Source organism: Kogia breviceps, chromosome 9, assembly GCF_026419965.1.
Source record: "Kogia breviceps isolate mKogBre1 chromosome 9, mKogBre1 haplotype 1, whole genome shotgun sequence".
Classification (NCBI taxonomy): Eukaryota; Metazoa; Chordata; class Mammalia; order Artiodactyla; family Physeteridae; genus Kogia; species Kogia breviceps.
This window is the reverse complement of record NC_081318.1, coordinates 31,807,353-31,823,941: the sequence shown is the minus strand read 5'-3', so window position 1 is coordinate 31,823,941 and position 16,589 is coordinate 31,807,353. Positions and strand designations below refer to the sequence as shown.

Below are 16,589 nucleotides of genomic sequence, written 5' to 3'. Positions count from 1 at the left end.
TATTCTTCCCAGAGGTACTGATATATGAAAAATATCGAGCTGCCTTTGAGTATATTCTTGGATATCAATTCCTTCTGATCTTTGAAAAAGTCTGCCTTACAAAGGCAGACAATGACATATCCATGGATATGGGCTGATGATCTGTAGATATAGACTCAAATTTTGTCTTGTGAGTAAAAGTTACTTTATTACTAATTACTGAAAAGAGCACTGAACTAGAATCTAGGAGGCCTTCACTGTAGGCTCTGCTTTGTAACCCTCAGAATCACTCAGCTTCTTTGGGACTCAGTTACCTATCTACAAAATGAGAGAAGTGGACTTGGAAATTCCTAGATTTCCTTCCAGCTCTTAAAATCTAGATCCATGGTTTGAAAAAAAAAAAAAGGTAGAGGTGGGAGTGTAATTCTATTTTAGGTATAAAATCAAATAATGGCAAAACTTATAAAATGAGAATTTTTCAGAAATAGTAAGGTAAAGCTTTGATTTTCTTTTTCATTTTTTTTTTTACTCCATACATAGTTTAATGTAATTTCAGGCATCTCCTTTCCATTAGTGACTCAAGGTAACTTAGTTTTTGTCAAAACAATTCTTATGTACTTCACACTACCACACCATTTATCTTTCTCACATTATTCATACCTCACAGCCTAACCTCAGTATATCAATAAATTAGCTTTGATCTCTCTCGCAATATAATGTCTGCAACAAGTCTAAATAAACCTGTTCTTTCAGTGTGGATTATACCGTCAGGAGTGAGTTCACGTTTAAGATCACAGAGACTTATTAAAGTAATTTCTGCCATCAACATCATTTTCCAAGTTTGTCACGCCAAAATCACAGTAAAAAGGACAGTATAAATTTTATCTGTACTGCAATCCAAGCTGCTAAAGACATTCATCTTTAAAAGACAAGCAAAAATAACAAAAAAGCAAGTAAATTAGCACTCAGCTTAAAACAATGCTCCTTAATCTGCTTTGCAATAGTGATTACACAAAAATCGTAATTTACACACACAAACACACAGAAGCTATTGAAAAGGCTGAGGTCTGGGTGCTCCACTGGATTAGCTGTACTCTTCACATACTATTTCAATAAAGCTGCCCCAAGCGGTATGAATTCAAGCATCCTCTTAGGGCAAAGTCAGAGGTAACAATACCTGCCTACCTCAACCACACGTGGAGATAAGTAACATAGGGGCAGGTTAACCAAAGTCCAGACCTGAAGTGGAATATCAGCAGTCTGTCGTGCTACAGCACTGTCTGGTGTAATATGAATCAGCTCACATGTGATTGTTAAACAGGGGAGTAATGTTGGAATAGTGCAGAGAGCAGGGTGGTACATACATAATTTTTCCTAGCACTTTAATGTCTTGTGCTACCAAGAACCAACGGCTGAATATAAAGTCACACAGCTGACTGCACGACCACTCCTGGTCTGAAGGAATACAGTACCAATGACAGCTGTTCACTGTGTGGCATCCTATTCTTCCCTCGGCTTAGCTCAGTCATGTGCTCCATTTTGATAGTGCTTATTTTGCATTTCTCCTAGATCTGCACAAAAGCAACAACAGACAATGGGTCAGAGCCATCTGTCTCTGGTATCTCTATATTTCCTGCAAACTTTACAACTGCAAACTTTACAACTGCAACGTCTGAGGATGATGCTCTCCTGCCCTTGCTTCCATCACTAGCAGTGTCAATTCTTCCATATACTGTCATTTTTCCAGCCACCTTCAATTTTTTTAAAAGGTAAAACTCTCTAAGTTACTATAGCATTTCTTGTTAGAAACTTCACATGTCCTTTTAAATGTGCTATTCTCATTTGGACTGTTATTGTCTCTGTTAATGCTGTCCAGTGGTTCCCAAACTTTGCTCATGTTACCATCACTTGTGGAGCTTTTAGAATCCTGATGCCCAGGCTCTCCTCTCATACCATTTAATTCAGAATGCCTGGCAGTGGAAGCCAGGGCATCAGTAGTTTTCAGAGATCCCAGGTGTTTTCAATGAGCAGCAAAGTTTGAGAACCACTGCTCTAGATCAGTTGTTCAGGGTTTGAATGGTCTTTCCCAGACCTATTTTTTCGCTAAGGTCTGTTATTTTAAGTGAGCTATTTTTTGAAGGTGAGGATTTTCAGGAATGTACATGTCACATTGTAGCTGAAATGTTTATATTACTGTTTCAAGTTTCCAAAATATAAACAATGTAAAGAATTCATTAAAGTATATGTAAGTATTATATTAATATGCATTATCCTTTATAAACGACACAGTGGGCTTCCTGAGATAGACTGGTTCTCCAGCTGTTTAGGGTAAAGTGTATGCCACTGCTAGTGAACCCAGCGTGTCTGGTGGCCTCACCACTGGCTGGTGCACAGTATGTGTCACACCTACACAGTTCTACAGCTTGGCCCCATGTACTTTATTAACAAGCAGCCCTGTCTTTTCCTGGGTCTTCCTACTCTTGCCATTCTGTCAGTTCACCAACCACTATCACTATGCTGCCTGTGATTTGCTGTCTGCCTCCCTGCCCTTCTTAACCAATATCTTTGAATCACGTCTTCCGCCTTTCCATTCCTACTGCTACAAATCAGAAACTCACACCTGGAGTCTGGCTAGCCTTCTAATCCTCACTTCCTACCTCCACTGTAAATAATTAATGTCAGATTAATTTTCCTAAAGTGCATTTGTACTTTTTCTCAAGCCCCAATTTAAGTCTTACCTTTTTCATAAAACGTCCAAGATTCTAACACATATACACCTTCCCCTTCCTTAAGCAATTAAAAGGTGCACTGCTCAATTTATCCAATCAGAAAAAAAGGCAGTGAGCAAAATAATGTAGTAGAACAAGCTCTGGGACTGAGTAAAAGGTTACCTGTGATGTAATCTATGTCCATGAGCAATAATAACTGACATGAATCGAGTGCTTATTATATGTCAGGCTTTAAAAGAATCACTTTTAGTCCCCCAACAATTTGATGATGTAAGTACCATCATTTCTCCATTTTACAGATGAGAAAACAGAGGCAAGAAGGTTAAGTAATCCACTCAAAGTTTCAAATCCAAACAGGCTAGCTCCTGAGACAGTGTTCTTAATCACAATCCTATACTGCTTCTTGATTAGCAAGTTAAATTTTTCCCATCCCTTAAAAAATGGTGTTAAAAATGCCTGTCTTAATACCTTAAAAGGAAAAAAAAAACCCATAATATATGAAAAACACTTTGTAATTTATACTGTTAAATGAACTAATATTTCCATCAATTACCTTTCTTTATAATTTGGGATATCATTTTTCCATACACTATTTCATAATTAGAGCTCTGTACCTATTCAGGAATTTCCTTGTAAGGAGATACCAGGGTTTATTTATGTCCTTTTCTGCCTTGGAGAACCCTAGAAGGATCTATTCAATATATACTGCTAATTGGTTGACACTTTTGGAACTCGTAGGAATACAAATCAATAAAAATAAAAGTAAATAAAAGCTCGTATCAAATTAGGTTAAAAGCAGTATTTTAATTTTCCAATAATTATCGTCATTTTTTTCCCCATGAACCATTCACAGTAAAGTGCAAATTCAGTTTCCTCAGAATCTAGTATGAGTATGATTCTTCAGGTTAATGAAAGAATACAGGATACAAAGGGAGGAGTTATGCCCTGCTTCTCAGGAGATCATTAACCAGAGAAAGACCCACTTTACATACCTTGGTTTCTACTCATGCAGCGGTCCCCAACCTTTTTGGCACCAGGGACCGGTTTGGGGGAAGACAATTTTTCCAAGGGTGGGGCAGGGGTGATTCAGGCGGTAACGCGAGCGATGGGGAGCGGCAGATGCTTTGCTGGCTCGCCCACCTAAGAGCCCTGCTGTGAGGCCCGGTTCCTAACAGGCCCTGGATCGGGAGCGGCACCGCGGGCCAGGGGGCTGGGGACCCTTGTACTAATGGAAAGTAACTCCAGGAATGTCACATATCTAGGGAACTCCTTTCTACCCTTTCCCATCTCTTTTCTGCCCTATTTTTGATAAATCTTGGCTGTTGTTCTAGATACGTGCCGTTGGATTACGAATGAGAGAGAGATTCATGCGTGGGTTGGGAAATATATGAAATACTGAGTCAATCATAGTGAACTAAATATTAAAAATTTTAGTTATCTGCTCAAAGTTTGGATTCAGAACTAATGGCAAAAAATGAGTGCTCCATTAATAAAACAAAAAACATTCCAGCATACTTTCACTGCTCAGTAAAGAGTGACAGAGGATGGGTAGCACTGAGAGATTTTTGAATTAAGCTCAAAACCTCACGGTACCCCTACTTAACTTTTTAGTTGTCAGTGTTTATATTATATCGTTTCCCTCTGTTGGAACTTTAACTTAATTTTCCATTATGAGGTGTTGAACTCTCTATGTCCGTGTACTCCCAAGGTCACAACGCTAATTTAGATAAATCACATATGTAATGTTTGCATCCAGATGTAACTCATTTTTGTCTTACTAAAGACTTTTATCCATAGGCTTTCTCTCCACATCTGTGATCATTAGTGACTACAGAAAACATAGTTTTAAGACGAATGTAAAAATTATCAAACCAAAGAGATTTTGTGATGCTCCATAAACACTGCACATCTGTCATTTATCTGGCATATTAATTTAATGGAAACCACACAAGGTCATAAACTTGTATTATTATGAAATTAGTTCTGTAAGTTACTATATAATGTAAATGAACATTTTCACATATAAACACACTCTAAGAGATGAAACACTACATGGGTTATTGATTTTAAATACTTGGCATATTATTTTTTAAAAATTCCTTACTAATGATACCTCATTTATCACTAATCAGTACTTTGGTTTTTTGTTCAATGTCTAACATTTGCAAACCACACAATATCTTCATTTTTTTTAATTTATGGAAGATACTTTCATCTACCCGTCCTCCAGCATCCACCGCCCCCCCCCCCAAAAAAAGGGACATGCACCACCTAATTCCTGACTACATGTGGTTTCGAACAGGTCAGAGTAAGTTTAAGTATATAAAATATTAAACATTTGGCAGTGATCTGTAGATAATTTTGTGGGTATGCTGTAATGAAAACATATGCTTGATTTTTCAGAAGAAAACTGCTGACATTGCAAGAGTTTTCAAATCCTCAATTCTTGTTAAGAAATCACAAGTCTAACTGAAATCTAAAGCAATTTTGTACAAAGGGGAAATAACTCTCACTTGTATTTTGTATACCGATTGTTTTCTAACTTCAAGTCCTTTGAAGTTAGGGTACCACAGTAAAATAAGTGACGTTTTCTAACACATATAAATACCCCAAATGATAAATGTAGCAGGATCTAAGGAAACTGAGGCCCAATTGAGTTGCCGTTGCTTGTGCAAGGATACCCAAACGATATGGTTAGCAGTGTAGGACTAGAACCCAGTCTGGTGCTTATTTAGAAGGTTCTTCCTGAATCAGTCCTTTCCAGGACGGAGCAGCAGACCTGCCTGCCTTTTAGTTACTAATTTCACCCTGAGGGGAGGGAGCCTGTGGCGTGGTAAAGGGAAGACTGTTTTCTAAGGGAGACGCACACACTTTTCTGTTTGGATTCAGTTTCTTACATAAATGAGTAACAACGCCTCCGCGATGGAGCACTTTTAGAGGCAAATGCAAACTGTGCGAACATGCTTTTTGTTGCTGTGTTCTCCGGGCGTATATACCATAATGGTTACAACGTGTACAACTTTGCGCTAGGCCATTTAGCTTCTACAATGTTAATTTTCGGCCCCTGTGGCAGGAAATTAGGGATTCCACTTCCCCGCGTCTACACTTCATACCAGAACAGCACTCATCTATTTCACGTGTGATGAAAACACCTTATTCCGTTGTCTCCCGCCTTGCCCGTCTTTTCTCAATATTTCCCCTTCGTAACTTCTGCCACATAGCCTTCCACTCCGCTATGAAGCCCGCTCGCCCACCGTCTCCCCACTACCCCACCTTCCGAAGGCTTCTTCCTTTCTTCCACCGCCTGCTCGCTTTGTCCCTCTCGGCTTCCGAGAACGCCGCCCAGAAACTCCGTAGTAATATACTGCGCACGCGCATTAAAACTAGTCGTCGCTTAGCCTTTTGGGGATGGTTGGCCGGGTTCTTTCAGTCGCTGATTCGCGGAGGTAGCAGCGCGGTAGTCTCGCGGTATTTGCTGCCGCCAGTCGGCGGGAGCCGCCGCTAGTTCCTGGCGGGCCGTTTTAGCTCCTCTTGTCGCCGGTCCTGCTGTGTTGCCAGCTGCCGGGCCGAGCATCATGACGTCCGCCTTGGAGAACTACATCAACCGTATCCTCAAGCCGGCCACCACAGGCATTTGCTGGGGCTGTGGCGAGTCCCGCGCCTGCACCGGAGAGGACCGGTGCTGGAGAGGCGGGTCGGGATCGGCAGGCGGTTGCGACGCCCGGCAGCTGCGGGGCCCGGTATGTGAGTGCAGGGCTTAAGGATCTGGGACCCACCAATCCCGCCCCTGGGGCCGGAACCTGCCGCTTGTACGGGCCCAACGTGTCTTTTATTTTTAATCTGAAAAAAAAAACCCCACCAACGTGGTTATTCCGAACTTTTCCGTGTCTCTATAGAAATCAGCTATTGATTCATCCTTCCTTCCTAGGGCCTATACGTTCAGGTTTGGGAATAAGAGGAACAGTTTAACTAGCGGCAACGATGGTCGTGTAAATCTATGTGTTTGTTTTATTCATAGGCTTTGCTCGTTGTTCGAGGATAGCAAAAACTTTACAGATGGTGCAAAAATTGAATATCTGCTCCTTTACCACTTGAAATCTCAACTTCATTGTTGATGGAATTAAAATAATGCTTGCTGTTGTAATGGATCGTTTTGAGGGACAAATAACTTTAAAAAGCCCATGTGAATTACCTTATACACCTGTTACCGTTTTAAAGTCTAGGAACGGAACATTGCATTGTGCTCTCATGTACAAATTTGGGACAAAAGTGACATGCTAAAGGCTTTTAGTGATGCAAGCATATTGGTATCTGTGACATTGAATATAGCTTCTTTTCTTTTGAATTCCAGAAGCCAGGTCCTGGAAGACAGTGTCTTAACGTGCTTGAAATCATTTAACATTGATTAGTTTAGTAACGATCCAATTTTCGTTTTAGAGATGAAGAAATAGGTTTGAGAAAGGGAGAAATATCTTGCTCAACTGTCAAATTGGCAATATTCCTCAATAAGAAAAGAGTACCAAATATCCCAGCTGTTTTAAGATAGAATACACTGACCACACACAGAAAGGGATGCTCTTTTTCTATTTTTTCCCTTTTTAAATTGTGTAAATGTCACACCAAATTGAGGAACATAAACTTTTTATGTTGTAAATGTGGCTGTGTTGAATAGTTGTATCTTAATTCTGTTACCTTTTTCCTAGTAATTTAAACCATTTCCTTACCAGATTTTAAGTTTTCAGTTTACATTCCCTGAGAAATGCTTTCCTTGATTCAGTTATCAGGAACTGTTGCTGTCATTACTTCTGATGGGAGAATGATTGTGGTAAGTATTTGGCATATTCATTCTTTGCTTTCTTGTAGGCTTATTGGTTGTTAATTTTTATGTACAACCTCTGATCTCTAATGACTAGGCACCACAGTACACCTGCATTGCAGTTTTCTTATGATTCAGGTCTTTATCTCTTTGATAAATAGCTGCCAATCCATATTTTTTTTCATTAACATTTTAAGTTACATACAAGGCTTCTAGAAGCTAGGATGGGTAATAGATTCTGCCCTCAGAGAACTTCTAGTCTAGTCTGCAGATATCTGCCTGTATTTTATAATTTATCTTCCTCCTCCATCTTTTATTTCCTTCCCCATTCAGTGCTCTGACAACTACCAGAATCATATAATTTTTTTGAAATTTTGTGTATGGTTCTTAGAAACTTTTTAAAGATTTAGATGCTACATCTATAAAATAATGAACATTTAAGACTTGTATGGTGTTAATATTCTTCAGATATTCTTAGGTTGTATGATCTCTTGTTTTTTGTAGAATGAATTATGATGAATGAATAAATTTATTTCATCTCATTTTTCCTTTTATCATAGTATCCCATTTTAATTCCAGAAAAATCTTGGAATCTCTCCTTGACCTGTTTCTTGATCTGAGGAATTTATCCCATGATTTTGGGCTACTTAATTTCTTCGTTTATAATTCATATGATTGTTCACTTTCCAAAAAGTTTTAAGGCTGCTAAACTTTCTCTATTGTCTGTCTAATTCCTATAGTTTAGTCTTTTATTTTCCCATTCTACAGTTCTGTTTTTATTTGTTTTGTTTTCAATCCTTGTGATTTTTTTCTCAGTGGATCCTTAAGTGATGATTACCAAAGTGTCAGACTTTGCTATTTATTAAATATACGTCATGTACCAGGCATGTTACATGTGTTATCTCACTTAATCTCGGTACAGCTCTGTGAAAAAGAATTAACCCAGCATTCTAGGTTAGGAACCTAGCTCAGAAAAAGTGAGTTACTTTCCCAGAGTCACGTGGATATAAGTGGCAGAACTAAACTGGGATTTAAATGGAATTTGACTCCAAAAGCTAAGGCCAGTTGCCTTGCTTCCGTCTTAATCAAGAGAACAATCATATTTTGGTTTTTTTGGGTGTTTTGTTTTGTTTTTTTCGGTACGTGAGCCTCTCACTGTTGTGGTCTCTTCCGTTGCGGAGCACAGGCTCCAGACGCGCAGGCTCAGCGACCATGGCTCACGGGCCCAGCAGCTCCGCGGCATGTGGGTTCTTCCCGGACCGGGGCACGAACCCGTGTCCCCTGCATCGGCAGGCGGACTCTCAACCACTGCGCCACCAGGGAAGCCCTTTGGTTTTGTTTTTAAGGTACTTCACATGTATTGAGTCAAATAAAGACAGTTTGAAATATTTTAATCTCATCTTAGAAGCCTATTGCTATTAACAAATATTTGCAAATAGTTTTTTATTTTGTAAAAATCTCAAGTTTAAATTTTCTTGTTTTTGTTAACAGGATAGATGATAAATTGGAAAATTAATTTTATAGAAAAAGGAAAGCCATTTAAAAAGAGCATTTTTAAGTACTAAAAGAGCATTTATGAGTACTAAACTTCAGTAGTTGTGTATTTCTTTGACACATGGTTCACTTTATAGAATAGTTGCATGTAAAATGAAGCCAAGAGGCTATTTATGGATGTGGTAACAACTCTTTGCTAGTTCAATATAGTAAATACTCCATATTTTGTTTCTCTTCCTAACATTAACGTTTCTCTTCCTAGCTAACATTTTTTCTTTATTTCACTCTAATTTTATATATTTTGAATTTTAAAACATGAAACTTTAATGAGAAATTTAACCAACCAAAACCAATGTAAATTGATGTTCTTCAGAAACTTGAATAGCATCTGAGTTACCATGTTGTAATAGGCCCATGTCTTCCTTTTTTAAGAACCACGATTCTTCATAAAACTTTCTCTGAATATATCCTTCAAGTTCTAGAATGTTCTAATTGTTATAGTCATGTTTGTATCTACTGTTACTGGGTTATTGGGAGGATTAAATAAGTAAATCCACATGAGGCCCATCAAACACTTTGGCAGATACTAAGTACTCATCAAGCCTTAGCTATTACTACCAGTTGAAGTTTGTGTACTGATTTGAATCTCTGAAAAGTGGTAGATTATATTTGCTTGTTCATAGTAGTATAATATAGAAGTTTAGTGGTCTGGCTTTGAAGCAAGCCTTTCATGGTTCGAATTCTAGCTCTGCTAATTTCTGCCCATGAAACCTTGAGGGATTACTTCTCTGTGCTTCAAATTTTCTTGTCTGAAATGGGAATGTTTATAGTATCTACCACAAAGGGTAGAGATTAATTGAAATAATGTGTGCAGCATGTTTACTAGCATGTAACATGAAGTGATACTGTTACATTGCTATAGCTGCTGTGTAGAGGACTATTTCCGTTAAGTTTCCCTTGTTTTAGTTTGTATCTTTAGAATATTAGCTCCTGGACTACCTGGGCTTTTATGCTACTTCCTTGAAAATAAACTAGTACATAGGTGTCCTTTGTAATTCTCAACAACTCTGCACACTAGTCAGAAGCGTGGTGGGTTCCCCACCGCCCCTCTTAAAAAACCAAGTTTGGTGCCTGTTGATCATAAAGAGGTATTGTATTTTATAGAGAACTTATATATATTTAAAATAAGTACTTCTCTTGGAGTACCTGGCAACTAAAATGGTGTCATTGAATTAACACATTCAGGTAAACCAGAATATTTGTCTTTTTCTCTTGAATGTTTTCTTTACAGGGAACACTGAAAGGTTTTGACCAGACCATTAATTTGATTTTGGATGAAAGCCATGAACGAGTGTTCAGCTCTTCACAGGGAGTAGAACAAGTGGTACTAGGTTTATACATCGTGAGAGGTGATAATGTGTAAGTAAAAGATGTCTTTTTTAAAGGCAAGTTAAATATACTATAGGTGTACTGCCTTGCTATATGGAGAAGAGGTTTCTATCTACTGAGATTTGTCCATATTACTAATAGTTAAGTAGCCTGGATAGGGTCCAGAAAGAGCCCTGCCTTACACTGAATACTTCATTGGAGAGGCTTCTTAAAATGTTCTTCCAAAGTACCCCTAATTCCAGAGGAACATAAATATACCTCCAGGGCCCAGGGCTAGGGTTTGAAAATGTCTTTGAAATCTCTTGTGTGAACAGTTTTAAATAATGCTTTATAACATAGCTGTATTTATCCATTACTTACTTTTTTCTTCTAATTTTTTAGTATAATTGGCATACTTAAGATGTCCCATGTTTATGTTGTGGCCTCAGTTAACTTGTGACACTGATATGGCAGTTTGAGAAGATATATTTTAGTGGTAGCAATTTAAGAAAAGTGCAACAGTGTAGAGCAATGCTGTCCAATACAACTTTTGGGGATGATGGAAATGTTGTATATCTGCATTGTCCACTATGGTAGTAGGTACTAGCTGTGTGTGTGGCCATTGAGTACTTGAAAAGTAGCTGGTGTGACTGAACAACTGAATTTTAGATTTTATGTAACTGTAATTAATTTTAATAGTCACATGTGGCTAGCAGCTTCTGTGTTAGTGCAATTATAGAGGCTAGAAGAGTGTTGAATCAGTTTTCTAGTGAGTACTGTTTAAAATTAAAACATGGCTGGAAGGCAGCAAAAGATGTATTAGCATCTCAGATTATTTTTTTGGACAAGTAGGATATGGAAGATAAAGGAATACTTTACTCATTTTATTTGTTTGTCTTAAGAAGATCACCTTTAGATGTATAAATCACTTGATCTTTAATCAGAGGTTTATAAAATATTCTATAGAGATAATATTTAGGTGAAGTGAGCTGTAAAGGTGAAGCAGGTGGGGCCCAGGTCTCCTGACGAGAACAGCACTGATTGTTTATATTGGGGCTCTGCATAATAATTGATTTTAAGACGATTTCTCCTACTTTAATTTTTAAAAAATGTGTTTTTTTGAACTTCAATTTAAAAAAAATTTAAAACATTGCTATAGACACAGTGGTATGTTGGAGCCAGCTTGTACTGGCTCACGGAAGCAGATTTTTATATTTTGGGGAATTTTGCAAGCTGGTTGGTTGATGTCTTTTTGGTAGCTTGAAATTGGCCATAGTGGGAGTATCTGCACTATGGATAGCAGTCAACACTGCAAATCAGCCTCCCCCTTTTCCTTGCAGAGCTAGTTTTAAAACATTTTCCAGCATTCCACTGTCTTCCATAAGGATTTTAAATGATACTAAATTTTTAATGATGGCATTAAGATCTTGATATGTTTCATATTGAGAAAACTTATATTCTCCTAAAGTTTGGTACTTCCCATTTATTAGAGAACTGGAGACTGTATACAGTTTAAAGCAAAATCGGGCAAATTCTGTATAACATTTGTCTGTAGAATTTACTTTCATTAAAACCAAACAAATTTAAACAACCCATTTTTTATGTAATAATGTTTCATACATGTCCCATGGTCTGGATGTAACAATGACTGTATCCAGCTAGAGAGCCATGGCTTGGTTACCTAGCATGGTATTAGTGAAATTAATGTTATAGGTGTTATGTTAGTGTTGAATCAAGGAAAAATTTGCTGGCTTTAACCCTTGCCAATCACAACAAAAAATCATTTGTTAAATACCTAAGTATCTGTTCTATTATTATCTTTATGTGTGAAGAATTGTACTTCTTTTTGGTGTTGGATTTAAATTGAGTCAACTGAGAAATCATGAAAGGGAAACTAATAGATTTTATATGTACCATTGATGGATTTAGTTCATTGAAGTTACTTAAATAAAGACTCGTGATCCAGTCACACTATATGCAGTCTGTTCTTTAATATTGGTTCCTGTAACAATGTTGCCTTCAATTTATTTGGGTTTTGTGACTTTAAATGTACAATTCACAACCTTATGAAAATGTTTGTTTTTCACTTTAAGTAGTAGTTCTTTTTACTGTCTCCTCTCAGTTTTAATCAGAAATGAGATTGTTTTAACTGATTTTTTTTTCCCTTAAACAATTACAGTGCAGTCATTGGAGAAATTGATGAAGAGACAGATTCTGCACTTGATTTGGGGAATATTCGAGCAGAACCTCTGAACTCTGTAGCACACTAAGGATAAACTACATATATTGGACATCTGTAAATCTTTGTACAGAAACTGATTATTCTGAGGATGATGGGCAGAATTTTTATGAAAGTGTAATTGTGGAATTTTGGCTCCATATTGATCCATTGTAATATGATACGTAAATTAAAATATTTCTACATTTTCTTGAAAAAAACTTTTTTTTTCTTTTTGGCCTAAATCATACATTTGGTAGCTTGGTTTTATTTTTCTATTAAATAGTATAAAAATCTAATGATTATTTTGAGAACTTTTAGAAAAGACATTCTGCTATTTTAATATTTATGGAAAACTAGTTGAAAAGAGAAATTCAAGTATTATATAAATTAAGCATACAAATACTATCAATAGTGCAGGATACATATGTTTCTGTCCCTGATTTTTAAGAAAGTCACAGGAAGGTAAATCTTGCCTTGTGCAGTTATCTGAACCATCCCCATTTATCACACTGCCCTGGTGGCTCCCTAGCACTGTAGAAGTGTGGGTAAAAGTGTGTTTGGTTGAGAAAAGGAAAAATGCTAACAAAGTTGTATATTACCTGAAAAAATTGATTCCATGTGGTCTTAAAAGCCATCTTATCCTTTAAGAACTGGGGAATTTCTAGTATTAAAGGAGTTTTTTGTTATTTATAAATGTGAGTAAATAAATCTTAAGTTTATATTGAGGCAGTGCTTGCTATTATTGTCAACAACTTTTCATGACTCCGTAGTTCCAGAAACCTGATTTCAAAAGAAGTAAACCTGTTCTCTCCAAGCATGTCAGGCTTATTCTTTGGTTGATTATTGTAGTGAATCAATTAAGTAGATAAATGTCCCTCATCTACAAATAGGCAATTTTCTAAAACTCCCTTGTACAACTGGTTGTGTATACTTTTTAAAGAATCCATAGAAACAATGCTATAAGCAGTGTTTAGATATCCAGGCTAGTCCACAAAAATTCTCATCAAGTCATATGTAGGCCAAAGTGCGTAACTTTGTGATAACAATAGAAAAATATTTACATTCTTGTAATTCAAACAAAATTTCAATAGTTTCTTTTTCTTTTTTTTAATGAAAGTGTTTAAAATAGGAGTTGGCAAGCTTCTTTTGTAAAGATGCAGATAGTAAATATTTTAAGCTTTGAGGGCCATATGGTCTCTGTCACAGCTACTCAAATCTGTTTTGTAGCATGAAAATAGCCATAGATAATACATGACGAATAACCGTGGCTGGGTTCCAATAAAACTTCATTTACAATAACAGGTGGCAGGCTGGATTTGGCCAGTAGGCCACAGTTGCTGTCCCTTGGCTCAAAATGAAAAATACAAGCTCAATAAGATGATGGCTAATTTGTATAAATTCTGAGAAGGGCTTCAGGAATGGATCCTTTCAGAGTTCAGAGGTGGGTTTCATCATATTTTTTAATATTGAAAACCCTACTTATTAAACATGGAAGTTTTTTGGTTCACAAATAAAACATTTTCCAGAGGAAAATATCTTCACATTTTCACAAAAACAAGACTTGTAAAGAGAACTGTTGAGATAGTTTTGGTCATCAAGCACCATTACCTAGAATAACTTGGCTGATGTTCTGATGTTTAGGGTTGTCTCTGGGAGGATTAGAGGAAGGTTAGGTAGTACTGGCTATTCATAAATATTTGGCTTTTGTAGTATAAGGTTTAATGAAAAGTGGGTAAAGCAAACAGGCCACTTTAATTAGGGACTGTAAACCAGGTGTTCTGTTTAAATAAATAATATATTTTAAATTGGTAAACTAATTCCAAAAGTCAAATAAGGAATATAGATCATTCGATTGCTAAGTGAAATGTATTCTAAGTATAAATGATGTCCAGAATCAGATGCTTTCTCAACATAGTTGACCTAACACAAATTACACATGAGCCAGTAAACAAACCATAGTCCCTCTCCCTCACAGTAATGAGTTTCTAATATGATGTGTTCTCCTTCTGAAATCTAAAATGCCTTGTAAAGATGTATTTTCCTTATTGATGCGAGAAAAATCATTCCCAGAATATGAATTGGATGTCTTCATTAATGGTTGGTGGGGGAAATGCATGAAAATACACCAAATGGTACATGGAATTCTTCATTCCTGGGTGCACGTGGTAGGCTCTTTATGCTCATAACCCATTCAAGTTTGATTTCGTTTTTCATGAGCATTGTAAGGGAGCCACAATTATGAGTGGCAGCTTGATTAATATGCAGTGTCAAGTCTTTTATATTCTTTAATGAAACTTTATTCTGTAATCAATTTCTTATTTATAAAAAAGGCTAAAATCAATTTTAACTTGCAATTACCTCTGTGCTTTGTGACTCAGACACTAAGCCCAACTTAATGAATCAAAGAAATTATTCTTGGCAAAATATTTTCACTGAAGTTTTTTGTAAAGGGCAATTAACTGCAAAAAGGACTTAATTTGTTTATTTTTAACTGAAAAGATACTATCTGTTTAAAACAAAGATAATCTTTTATTAATATTTGCTTTACTTAAACATCTGTTTAACACCTTTATAAAGTCATTCTAAATTTTTAACCTAATGCAGGCTATCCATGTCAACATTTTTCTCAGATGTGTAACATGAAAGATTTGCCATGTGGATGAGAAAGTATACAGTCCCTTCATAATGGCATGTGAACCTATTTGTGTAGTAGCCACAGTTAAAAAGCAGTCCTTAACTGGCAGTATAGTGTATTCTGGGCCTTCACCTTCGAAATTAGTAGGGAGCATTTACCAAGTGCATAGGATGTGCCAGGCATGATGCCAAGTGCTTACAATACTGATCATTTTATGTATGGGGAAACAGGCTCAACAGGGTTAAGTGTCTTACAGGAGGTCATACTTGTGAATATCAGGCTCTTATTTCAACCAGGTTTTTGTACTCCTTATATAATATGACCTAGCAGCAGGAAGTATAACCTCAAAATCTGCTGTCAAGTATCTCTCAGAAGCCTGAAGGAAATACTTAGGTATCTAAGGCAGTTCCCAAAGCTGCGTTGTGGACCATTTTCATTTGATTACCTGAGATGCTTTAAATACTCTGGGGCCCTACTCTTAACTGATTGTGGTTCAGTAGATCTGAAATGGATCAGAAAGGAATATTCACTAAAAAGCTAAGTAATTAAAGTGTGGTGGAATTACTAAAAGAACTAGCACTTGTCATATACCTGGATGAATCCCCAGTCATGCCTCAGAATCCTTACCTTTAAGACAGGGATAATACCTATCTTCCAGGGTGTGGCAAGTGAAAGTAGACTGCATTTAAAACAGTATGATTTGTGGGCTACAGCAGTAAACAGCTATTCTAGGTATTCAAAGACCAACGTGGAAAGGTTACAAACATGGATCTTATCACTTTAGTTTTACAGAGTCCCACTTGCTATCATGTCTCTAAGAGTTTGGACTATATAAATTATGAGGATTTCAGGTTAAATAGAAGGTATGTATAATAAGTATATTATTTTAACAAATATACAGTAAGATTAATTTGTTTTATGGCAATCATATTCTTGACTGAGAATTTGAAAATGAAAACTCAAAGCACATGTAAACTGGGGCCTCTTCTTTTTATAAATGTACTTTTACTCAGTTTAAATTTTATCTTACTAATTTTTTTTTAAACTTGGGCTGTTATTCTCAGTTTTTACGTCATGGACAAATTTGATTAAAAAAATTACGTTCTGTTTACATGTAAGATTGAAAAACGAATGTTGACAAGGCAGAGTTACCTCCATCCATGTTGATACTGATACATTAAACAGCACAGTGTTCTTAAACCAGCTACAAATTCATTTAATTGCAAGATATTTAGTACTTATCCTCCATCTTGTTTACAGGGATTATTCGTGTGAATTTGGTGAAATGCTTGATGTGATCTTCACTCCTCTCTGTAATGGGGAAGCTACATGACACGAGCATAGCTG

The 16,589-nt window shown here is 36.7% G+C and overlaps 1 protein-coding gene and 1 long non-coding RNA gene across 2 annotated transcripts in view; one reads left to right on the top strand and one right to left on the bottom strand.

The window, feature by feature from the left end:
- LOC136794783 (uncharacterized) overlaps window positions 1–6,052 on the bottom strand; it is a 168,075-nt gene extending 162,023 nt beyond the window's left edge. The window contains exon 1 of the long non-coding RNA XR_010841989.1: window positions 5,982–6,052. This is a non-coding gene — a long non-coding RNA (uncharacterized lncRNA). The remainder of the gene's footprint in view (window positions 1–5,981) is intronic.
- A 130-nt stretch (window positions 6,053–6,182) lies between these two features.
- LSM8 (LSM8 homolog, U6 small nuclear RNA associated) lies at window positions 6,183–16,211 on the top strand. The gene is made up of 4 exons (XM_059074405.2): window positions 6,183–6,314; window positions 7,493–7,533; window positions 10,310–10,437; window positions 12,566–16,211. Exons 1-4 carry the CDS (start codon window positions 6,284–6,286, stop codon window positions 12,654–12,656), a joined length of 291 nt encoding a protein of 96 aa, XP_058930388.1. The 5' UTR covers window positions 6,183–6,283; the 3' UTR covers window positions 12,657–16,211.
- Window positions 16,212–16,589: the final 378 nt, after the last annotated feature.

Excerpts from the sequence above, each read along its gene's own strand:
- LSM8 (XM_059074405.2), top strand. The coding sequence starts at position 6,284 with ATGACGTCCGCCTTGGAGAACTACATCAACC. Across the intron at positions 6,315-7,492 it reads CTTGGAGAACTACATCAACC|GAACTGTTGCTGTCATTACT; the intron begins GTATCCTCAAGC and ends TTCAGTTATCAG. Across the intron at positions 10,438-12,565 it reads ATCGTGAGAGGTGATAATGT|TGCAGTCATTGGAGAAATTG; the intron begins GTAAGTAAAAGA and ends AAACAATTACAG.